The sequence below is a fragment of the Lygodium microphyllum genome, chromosome 4, assembly GCF_053477565.2.
Source record: "Lygodium microphyllum isolate KBCC chromosome 4, Lygodium_microphyllum_v1.1.10, whole genome shotgun sequence".
Taxonomy (NCBI): domain Eukaryota; kingdom Viridiplantae; phylum Streptophyta; class Polypodiopsida; order Schizaeales; family Lygodiaceae; genus Lygodium; species Lygodium microphyllum.
In genome coordinates, this window is record NC_141138.1 from 168,187,292 (window position 1) to 168,199,366 (window position 12,075).

Below are 12,075 nucleotides of genomic sequence, written 5' to 3' on the forward strand. Positions count from 1 at the left end.
GCAAATACCCCTCTAATCCACTCCTAGGGAAAACCCAATTGTGCTAGAGTACCTTCCAAGAAGTCCTAATCAACCCTATCATAGGCCTCTTTGAAATCCAATAGAAGCATAACCATCCTCTGGCTACTATGTTGAGCCCACTTAGTAGCCTTAAAGAAGGTAAAGACATTGTCCAAGATGCTCCTATCCTAGACAAAGCTTGCCTAAGTGTCATGGATGATGTCTTGAAAAATGGGGCAAAGCTTGCTGCCAATCATATTGGCCAAGGCTCTATAGGTCACTCACAACAAGGTGATCTGCTGCCACTGAGACAACTCCAAGCGGACAAGACCTACTAGTCCTCCTAAGAGGTTGCCTAGCATCCGACGACCTAAGCTGATGATCTCCTAGTCTCCAAGGCATTTCTTCCCATCCTATGTGTTGAATGCCTCAACTAATTCCTTCTTCATGAATGGCTCACTTGTCCCATTAGCTCAGTCGCAAGGAATGGGATGCACTCCTACACTTGCTATCTACATCAGAGCACCATGTCTAATACTGCCTCCTGCTAAAAAAGCTATTTGTAGAAGACCATAGCAAGCTCCATCACCTCCTTCGGGCAGGAGCGTACCCTCCCATGTTCATTAGGAAGACTTTGGATTTGTTGTTTCGAGATACATGGCTAGTGCGCCTTGAAGAGCTCTGCACATCATGTATCTCTTCCGCGCCCAAAATGTTGCTGAGGTGTGGAAGGAGAACTCTGAGCGCATGTCCTCTAGGCCCACAAGGGCCGCCCACACTCAAAGCTCCTATATATCCAAGGTGGGATCTCCAAGTGCCTCGTGGAGTCATCTTCTTTGGATAGCTGCTAGATCTCTCCGAAGTGTCCTCTCCTCCTCCTAGCTACTACCACACCTAGATGGCTGCCTCTTGGCAAATGTTGCTCAACTCCCTAGAAACTCTACCACCTCCTCTACAATTTGGTCACCCCTCACCCAATCCCTACTCTAGAGCTGCTCAATCTGCCTCATCACCTCCTCCCGTCCATAAATCAAATCTAGGATGCCAAGAATGAGCATCCAGTGCTGAAACAAGCACATCTAGTGTGAGTAGAATCAGACAATGATCAAAAAGGGTGGTCCCAACCAATTGCCCCACCTGCCCTCCTCTAGAGCACCCCCACTCCCCAACATAAAACCTGTCCACCCACTGCAAGAGGGCGCCACCCAACCATTTGTAGCCCTAGGAGAACTCCATAGAACCGTCTCGTTTGTGGAAGGCAGGATTCCTCCACACATCTCGTACACCCACTACAAGAACGAAAATCTCCCATGCCTCCTGTTCCTCCTGCACCAAGCCCTAGAAATCTCTACCATGGCCCTACTGATCCTCTAAGGTCTATAGATTGTTGAAGTCACCTCCAACAATCCAACAATCAACCACAAAGAGACTTGTTGCAACCTCCACCCAGAAACTAGTGCTTGCACGGATCTCCGTAGGAGCGTAGACATTAAGGACCCCAAGACACAAGGCCCCTAAGTCAAGCCTTGCCCATAGGACCCTCCTTGCCACAATCATCCCACAGTCTCACAAAAGCTATCAAACTTGAACCAATAGAAGTGCAAACTCCTCCATTCCTGCCATGGGCAGCGATGGAGTGCTCCCAATAGATGCGCAATCTACCTGGGAGCACCTTCCCCACCCTACTAGCCCAAGCAATGAAAAGCTTATGCTCCTAAAGAAGCAAGATGTCAATCCGTCCTAGCTATAGCTCTTGCCTCACAGTCAACTTCTTGGAAACACACACTCCACTATAGTGGAAGTTGTTCACTTCTAGCATGCAAGGTTAAAACTCATGGTTAAGGCTACTAGTTGCCAAGCAACAAACTCCTACTCAACATAGAAGACGAGGAGGAGGAGGAGTTGTGGGGCTTGTGCATTCAACTTGCCACAAGCCTAGAGGGTGAACTCCATCCCACCATGGTCGACCTATGGTACACAAGACAATCGGGTGGCCTCGGAAAGTGGCCACTTGATCACATTCATCGGTAGGATCCATAGGAGATGGGTTCAAAAAATTAATGCTCAAGTGTGGGGCCTCAGCACCATGCCACTGATTGATGTCTATCCAACATTCTAGCCATTGTTGTGCTAGTAGTGCTAATCATGTCTCTCCTAGCCACTAAGAGACATGATCTACTACTTGGTCCCTCACGACTTCATCCCCTAGAGCTATCAACCAAGCCCCTGAGTGAGAAGACTAAAGAAAGAAGGCATAGTTGGGCCCATCTGGTGGTGCAAGTAGGTGAGCTTTGTCACCCCTTGACTTGCAGACCACAAAGATCACCACGTATAGGGGAAGCAAAAATTCTACATCTCCCGCCACTATCGTGTACAACCACGGGCGACAATGGAAGATTTCTTGTATCATAAGCTGTGGTTGCTGAGGGAAAGTATGAGGAGCTGGTACTACCACAAAGCTAGTAGCAAGGTGGGTGGTTGTGTTTTTTTTCCTTTTGGGGGGCGAGGGGGAGCACCAGTGATACTATTGCCTACATCATCTAGGGCTAATGTGTATGTTAGGATTGCGTATGCCAAATATACCAACCAAGATGTCTTGATCATGCAAGGTGACATTAAGAAAGCATTTCCTTTTATTATTTGGGGGTATATTGTGTCGACCATCACCAAATATATAGTGTTGATGCGTAGTGGAGGTGCGATATTCAACAATGGCAATGGCGGAGAGAGAAAGAAAGAATGAGCAGCAGTAGAGAGTGAGAAAGAGAAAGATGCACGATGTGTGGATACAAAGAGTTGTACCTCTTTTAGGTTTTTGTGATAGTTATATGTAAAGTACAAGTGCTAAGGGTGTGTTCACACCCAAGCACATATCAAAGGCTTGGTGGCCTTTTATTCCCAACAAAATATACCAACCAAGATGTCTTGATCATGCAAGATGACATTGAAAAAGCATTTCCTTTAGTATTTGGGGTTTATTGTGTTGACTACTGATAAACTAGGTTTTGGCATCAAAATGCAAAATATTGTATATGTAGACAGAAAAGGTTCTACTTTTCTATAACAAGACATACTAGAATGAGCATCTTAAGAAAGATCAGTGAGACGATGTTTTCCTATAAGGCCTTCTATGCAGTGGCTAATCATATGTTTCGAAAAAATCTGGATCGGTACACAGCTACTGGTGCATTTGCATATATATTTTACAAGAGGACAGTTAACTGAATTTCCAAGGGATCTAGCAAGAGAGCAAAAAGAAAGTCCAAAACTTCTCTGAGAGAAAGTAATCTCCAATGTTCTTACCTCCAGATCTCCACTTATATTGACTAACAAATGTCAATTTTTTAAAGCACTTTCATCTCTCATACTTCCCTTACTCTTGTTGAGCAATTGACATGTACATGAAAGTTTAGATTGCTTTCACCTCCTAACTAGTAATAGAGGCAAAAGCACACTACTAACAGGAGGTGCATTAGAGAATGTTCTTTAATCATTTTATTGATGTGACACTCCCACTCTCAAATTCACTACTAAGAGGTGGTGCATTGAAGAATGTTTTTTTGATCATTTCACTGCTGTGGCACTCCCACTCTCACCAGATTATGCGAAATTCCAATGCAACCATCCTTATCCAAAAGGCCGACTCTAATAAGACTTTGTCATTCTACACAAGAAGCCAGATTCCTTTCTTGGCAGTTCTTAGGTATACTTGATGAAGCAGCAAAAACCACTTCTACAACTGGCTCTCCAGACAGTCAAGAATGCAAACTTGCAAGCTAATTTTGAAATTGTTGATGATGGTTTGCAAGTGGAATTTGGTTTTACCCATAAGCTTGTCCACACAAAAAACAAAAATGGTAATCTTCCCTAGAATATGAAAGTCAAAATAAAGAGGAGACATTTTATACCATTGGATCCAATCATTTGATCAACTATGAAAAAGCGCACTAACTGATTTAATCTTACAAAACACTCTCTCCATCTGTATCATTAAAATCTTCACATCTTTTTTAGAGCCAACCACTTACCCCATCTGATTTTGATTCAGGAAAGATGTTAATGCGCCTCATCCGCCTTGGAAACATATGTTCAGCTTCCTGCCTTTGTTTACTCACTGCTGCTTCCGTCCCTTTGTGAGCTGCCTCTGGCGGATTGAGGCATGCAATAGGGCCAAAGTGATGACTCTGACATGTAGCCAACCTTGCCTCAAATATGAGATGGGGTCTGGGAACTGAGCACAAGCAACAAAGTCAACATTCATGTGAGACTTTCTATGTTTTTCCAAACTCAGAGACAACCACATAACAGATTGACAATTTTAACAACATTTGATCTACAATGATATTCTTCTATACAAACACCTACTCACTCTATGGGTCAAAACAACCCTTCGAGAGTAGTGCACAAACATGAAGAAAAAGAGAGAGTAGCTCTAAAGACCATGTCTAAAACAATCTGTTCAGGATAAGCACAAGGCACCAGCTTGCAAATGAAAAGCAAAGAGATTGTAATATGAGGATAGAGAACTGTAAGTCACCAAGCTTTGGAGAGGGGTCTGTCTGAGTTGTCTGATTGGCTAGTCCAACTAGATGATCTGACAGGCTGATCCAAGTTGCCACTTTCACTGCCAAACTCAGAGACAACCACATAACAGATTGACAATTTTAACAACATTTGATCTACAATGATATTCTTCTATACAAACACCTACTCACTCTATGGGTCAAAACAACCCTTCGAGAGTAGTGCACAAACATGAAGAAAAAGAGAGAGTAGCTCTAAAGACCATGTCTAAAACAATCTGTTCAGGATAAGCACAAGGCACCAGCTTGCAAATGAAAAGCAAAGAGATTGTAATATGAGGATAGAGAACTGTAAGTCACCAAGCTTTGGAGAGGGGTCTGTCTGAGTTGTCTGATTGGCTAGTCCAACTAGATGATCTGACAGGCTGATCCAAGTTGCCACTTTCACTGCCAACTGGCAGCTGATAAGACTGGCATAACCCCTCCAAGCCCATTCACCCATGCTGCACTGCTCTATCTGGCCCACCAACATGTTACACCTCTAGTTGTCCACTCTTTTCCACCTGTATGCAGCTCTATCAAGAGGCATCCAGCTCTATTTCCGCAGCTCTATTTCCGTTTACTGGACAGGCACCCAACCAGCTTCTGTACTTTCTCTAACCTCACACACTCTCCTACTGAAAAGCAGTTTTCCTCACCTGTAGAGTCTCTCACTACGTCTCAAGAAATGGCAAAGTCATGGTAAGCTGTGACTCATCTAACCAAATGACATCTAAAATGGGAAAACCACAGCTTTATAGGTGCTTCTAGCTCCTTGGGCCAGATATCTTACTTGTGTTGGTACAGGACCACCTATACAAGAACCAAGAGCTAAAGCTGAGTGTCCTTGTCAATAAACTAACCTCCTCTTGACCACACATTAATAAAGAAATAGGCCCTGATTATCAGCCAACTTACAACATGAAATATTGAGTCCATCTTCCAGTTGGTCAAAAACTCAAATGGGTAAAATAACATCAGCCAGCTTCTCAACAATCTCAGGAGGCTTTCATTTCCTCAGTGCCAAATTTGGAGACACCTCCTCAGACAGGACCATTGACCTTTTTGAACATAGACTCCCACCTATGTTTCACAATCTTCACACCTACTTCCTTTTTCTATTCCTATTGTCCTTCACAACCTCACTTTAAAACTGGCTCAAAGAGGTACTAAGGGCAGTGCTAAATGCTTTCCTCATCAGACAGCTCAAGATGATCTAAAAGGACATCCTTGTGAAGGCTTCAGAAGTGTTGCCAGATCATCAACACCAGTAATAAGTACTCATAGAACCTTTAATGAATGAAACAAGTCAAATTGCAGCCATTTGTAGCTGGTCGGTCTATCGCCATAGAGTCACAATCAGTCTCTGTCTTTCAGCAGCCGACTTTGTGCTCTTCCAGTTCAGACAGTATGTAGCAAACCTCCCAATGCTTTCTTTCTGCTCTCTCTGCCACTCGTGTGTTCATGGTACCTTAAGACAATAAATGTCTTTAATAATACAGTGGCACATTGAAGCCATGGATATTATCGAGTTCTTCTTTAGATGTTTCAGAGAGTACATGTGATAGCAAAATGATTCTCAACACCAGTCTGCTCAAATGTTGTGTTTCCCAGTCACTCCAACTTGTCATGTTGCAGCAGTCCTACAGCACAGCAATTTCATGTGACACCCTTCCGTACACCATTTGCTGCAGGAGCAGACCAGCTTTCACTTCAGCCAAGGTTCTTAGGTCCTAAAACTGCTAGCCTTCACTAGCAGTTGCATGCTCTGCTCAGTTTTCAAACCCTGCAGTCTACACACAGCCCAAGGCAGCTGCCTTACCATTAGTTACAATCAGCACATAGCACAAAACAACATTTCCACTTTCTTTAACTGAAGCTGCTACCATTCCACCACCCTCCAGGCTCCAACTCTGTACATGCCAGACACTTGTGCATTTTGGCAAATCCCTGGTTGCCCTGCTCAGTACAGGGTCTTCTTATCTTGTGTTTGACCCCACCAACCAAGATCTTACAGCCTGCGTTTTTCACCACTCTAGCAGCACATTCAGTTTCCTCTTCAAGAAACTATCCGTGCAACTCTGCTATTGGCACTTCAGTTGTATTTTAATGACCTAGGTTTGAATTCTGGTTCTCTTCATTAAAGCCATCTACAATGACAAGATGCATGGATTTGTACAAAGATTTCAGTAACATAGCCTTTATCCAATAAAATCTTCGTCTATTCTAACCTTCTTTCTTGGAAATTTTGCATGCAATTGAAATGTAGCTCATACTTTTATGTGGAAGTATCTGCAACTCTACTGCTGAGACAACTCTCATCAAATGGATGTTTGTATATTCCAAACTTCTTGATTGGAAATTTTGCATGCAATTGAGATGTACTTCATACTTTACATGAACTAGGGTTGGCTAGTAGTAACAGATTGAAGAATACTTCTAAAGCATGCAATTTTCTACTGTATTTTGAGCAGGATGATGAAGGTTCCCTGGCTATTTCTGTAAGTACAGCGGTTTTCTTTATCAAGAGGGATACACCTAACTATTTGACCCTTACTGATTATAAGGAGGTATACAGGGTGGTCACACCCACATACGACAACACAAACTAGCGTGTGCTCACACGTACTTGAATAATATAAAATAAATCACAATTTGTGGCTCAATCTACAGCATAACAATCAAATGCATAAGCCTACAAAGTGGTCTTACCTAAAGATCAAGTGGTGTCTAATCCAAACTAAAATACAAGTGCAATAGGGAAGGCCTTACTCCATCATAGAAGCAGAGTTGTCAAGTATGAAAGGCACAATATGGTATGATACAATGCCACAGTACCTTAAGATTTTATAAGGGACAGTATGATAAAACAACATCTTCTTTCAAAAAGACTTGAACTTGATTATTTTGGACAAGATGATAGAACACATTTTTGAAGCCAGAATAATAATGCATAGGCCAACATTAAAAATACTAAAAAGAAAATAGTCATAAATGGTCAAAAATAGTCAAAAAACAGCTGGTTGCACCCCAATTGTCACTCCTCGGAAGGGGAAAGAACAAGAACTGTTTTTTAGTACAAAGTCTATGAACAGGAACAACTATTTTTTAGTACGAAGCATATCAATCATACCATACGGTACAGTACGAACCATACCGTATGGACAGCTCCTTATGCAGTATGAGTGTAGCTATGCGTAGAAATAGTTTTTAGTCTTCTTACAATAGTCTCTTTCAAGGTTGGGATACAAGGATGCCAATCACCACACTAAGATAATAGAGGCAAATGATTGGTATAATTAGAGGCACTATATGCATAGCTCAAGCTAATGACCTTAAGCACTCATGTTAGAGGCCATAACCCCCTCCCCTCAAAGAGAACTACCAATGACGAAAAGACACCAATCTCTTTTGTGTATGCAATCCAATAGAGTATTCCATTTGTACTATTAATTATATACTCTGGATTGCAATTTTGTGACTTCCAAAGTTGATGTACACAAAAGAAGAAGAAGACACTTGAAAGCACACAACATAAAGTGTATTTAGAAATACTAAGGTAGAAGATTTATGAGACTAAGTTCTCCTTGGAGTGAATGGGCGTATATACAAAAAAAGAGGGAAAAGACCCCTAGCGAGGGAAAAAAGTGCATCGACAAGTCTAACTATGTCCACATGCATCAATACCAAGGTGAGGTAACAAACGCCCCTAGGAGTGATGCGGTAAACAAGGACCGACACTCATATATGGGGAAGTACCAATCCCGGTGGACTAAAATCAATCAACACAAGGAAGCCAATCCCAAAGCTTTGTAAAAAGCTTTGAACTTCTCACAAGGCAAAGCCTCTGTGAAAAGATATGCCAGGTTGTTCTACATTCGCACATAGATCAAGTTGATCTCTCCTGTGAGAGTCTTTCCTTGACATCATGAAAATGCACCCCAATGTATTTAGTGCAAGCATGGAATACCTTCTTGCTCAACGACGACATACATGAGTTTCCAAGCATGAAACAAACACCACTTGTATATAAGCAAGTGTTGTAACAACCAGCCGAATCAAAATCCAAAAAAGCATGTACATCCAGTGGTAACAATTCCCCCTTGGGATTAAACAACCCAAGGTACAGAGTGACACTCAAATAGTGAAAGATATACTTCACTGCTTGTAAAATGTTAGTGCCTCGGCTATACATAAATCTACTCACTTGTGATACTACAAATTGAATGTCGAGCCTTATAATGCATACATAAATTAAGCATCACTAACCTACTCATAGAGAAAAACATCAAAGCCATCTCTAACATCATGCGGCTTTACTTCAAACATGTCTCCATATGATTAGCAATAGGCTTGTAGTACGCAACACCAATGTTTGCAAAGTGTCTTAGCATACTATTTGGCATTAAGCAATGCCTTCATTACACTACTTAAACTAAATGCCTAAATAATGATACATTAGGCCTAAATCTAACATATAAAAGGCTAAATTATCAACCTTAAAATGATCTAATAAACCACAATGATTAGAGACACATCACCCTCATGTCTCACATACAAGGTGCTCTCAATTCAACTATTCTACAAACCACATCCAATCAAGTATGCATGTATTTTCTCAGACCTAACCCGTGGTGCTTGTTTTAGATCATACACTACCTTTCCTGCCCTTTTTGAAAAAAAACTACAAGGCCAAAATACATATGTTTCCTCATGCGAATTGGCATTCAAAAGTGCAATCTTAATGTCCAACTAATGTGCATCCCAACCATTATCGACTACTAATGCACAAATGCTACGTACTGTCATTATAAGATAAGTGGGAGCAAAGGTCTCATCAAGTTCAATGCCCTTGTGCTGAGTATAACCCTTTGCCACAAGCCTAGCCCTACCATTAAGCTATCAACACTACCATTAAGCTTACGTTTCAACTTGTAAATCCACTTAATACTAATGGCCTTATTGCTATGAGGCAAGTCACACAAGAACAAGTGTCATTCTTCACAATAGCATCATACTCAAATTGCATAGCAACCATTCAGTTTTTTAAATTTTGTGCGTCTTCAAAAGAAACAAGCTCATCCTCATCACATGTACTAGATAACCAATGCACAGCAATCTAATGTGTAAGACATACTATAACAACCAAAACGAGAACAACTAGATAAAGGTCCATCCAACTATTCTTGTGTAAGGGCTACAGCAACAATTTTGGCAAGTCCTCAACTTCTCAATCTATGCTCTCTCATCAATAAGTGCATCATTCATATCTACATGAAACATGTGCTAGTATGTGGATTCATTAGACACCTACATAGGCTAAGAAATTGTCTAATTTGGTGCTACATTTGACTGCCTACCACTAAAAAGAGGGAGCAAAGTATTTGCATCTGACCACAAACATCACAGATTACAAACTGCAATTTTGCAAACAACTCTCACTCAACCATATTTTTAAAAATATTTCTATTGCATTTTACCCAATATTCAACCCTCATAAATATGCTTTACAAGTGCCTCAAGAGTGGGAAATTAAGATATCATGTCAAACTTCTACAAGCAAAGTTAAGATTCCCAAAATGTGTGCGCCAAAGTTTTGCATTTAAAACAGCCCAAATCTGCAATTGCATATATCATATCTTCCACACATTTCCCAAAAGTTTTGAGCTTATCTACAACAATTGTATCACAACATGATAAATCATGAACAAAACATCTATGATCCACAAATTTGACACTCGAACCAAACTTAGGAAATATACAAACTATTTTTAATCTCTAGCACATATAAATTATATGAAAGTGTGAAAATACTACCATTAGCAGCAACCAATACAAATTTTTCTTCGAAAGGATAATAAGAGTTATTGACATATGTGATAGTACTAACTTTAGCGACAAACTCAACTAAAGTGACAAACTACATTGTAATGTACATAGTGGCGCCACTATCAAGGTACCACACATCGGGGTTCTCAATTGGCATACAAGAATCATGTAGCAAAGGGTGAAACCAACCGTTCTTTTTACAAAAGGGTGATGGAACCCTAAACTGCACTAATTTACAATAATTTATAAGTCAATAATTTATAAGTAGCAAAAATTTCATAAAATATATTATAAATGGAGAAATTTTTACACTTTACTTCTTTGGGCTAGATTACCTCAAGCAATTGAGACAAGCCGATACCCCATTAACCACAAAACAATGATGCCCCTTGGGGTGTCCTTTTCACATTTCAAAACACTTATTGTACAACTAAAAAATGACTGAGCCAATTCTCCAATGAAATTTGGAATAATAAGTTATCCTCTGAAACCAACACCCACCAAGTTTAATTTGCATGTTGATCCAATGCACATCCCTGAGCACAAATTGGATCAAGAACACTTGTATGCATGTCCCAAATGACAAACCGTACCAAGCTCCAAATTGCCCTTTTTGTTGTTCAGTCCACTTGTAGATCCAAAAATTATATTGTCTGCTTGCTGAATTTACATCCACAAGCTTCTTAAATCACTAAGGTATATATACATTCATTCTTGTGAGAACAGGAAGAGATCGAAGCTCAGCTGAGAATTGAGTAGGCAATGTAGAGTGTGAGAGCACGACACCCAACACAATAATCTGAAGTGTGTGGTGAAAGTACAAAGTACAACCCTTAAACCTTAGGGTTGTAAGAGGGTGTTCACACCCGAAGTGTGTGGAGCACGATAAGTTCCCAAAACTGAGTAACATAAACACATAAAATAAAGGGAATAAATTTGGGAAAAAAAACCTCTCGTACGAAGAGTAAAAAGTGCCCTGGTGTCCTACTGAAGATCACCGACACTCCTCTGTGAGCGTAAGCATGAGTGAAACCCAACAAACCCCCCTAGAGTGAAAAGTGATCAAAATACAAGGATCATCCACCAAAGAAGATCAAATTTAAAGCATTGCGAAATGCTTCAAATTTGTCACAAGGAAGAGCTTTGGTGAAGATGTTTGCCACATTACTAGTGGTAGGACAATAGATAGAGTTGATATCTCCGGCATGTAGCCTCTCTTTGACAAATTGATAACGGATCTCAATGTGTTTGTGTGTGCATGAATCACTAGGTTCCATGCCACTGCAATGGCACTCTGACTGTCAGTGAACAAAGAAGTAGGCTCAGTGACAAATACATCCAGATCAGCTAGCAAGCATCTAAGCCATACGCATTCAACTATGGTAGTGAAAGCTGCCTTGTATTCAACTTCACATGACGATATGGCAATAGTGGATTATTTCTTGCTAAGCCAAGAAATGCAAGATGAGCCAAGAAAAAAACAATTGCCACTAGTGGAGTGACGAGAATCATAATCACCAACCCAATCAAAATCACTATAAGCATGTAAGTGCACTAGTCCCCCCTTGGCATAAAGCAATCCAAGAGTCCTAATGCCCTGCAAATAACAGAAAGCACGCTTGAAATTGCCAATGTCACATACGTGGCTGATGCATATATCTACTTAGGGCTGAAACTGCAAAAT

General features: G+C 40.8%; 1 protein-coding gene across 1 annotated transcript in view; it reads right to left on the reverse strand.

Moving 5' to 3' along the window:
- Nucleotides 1-12,075, reverse strand: part of ABH1 (ARM repeat superfamily protein) — a 154,322-nt gene that overhangs the window by 59,308 nt on the left and 82,939 nt on the right. The window contains exon 9 of the mRNA XM_087676835.1: nt 4,029-4,231. Within this exon, the coding sequence (XP_087532961.1) occupies nt 4,029-4,231 (203 nt within the window). The remainder of the gene's footprint in view (nt 1-4,028; nt 4,232-12,075) is intronic.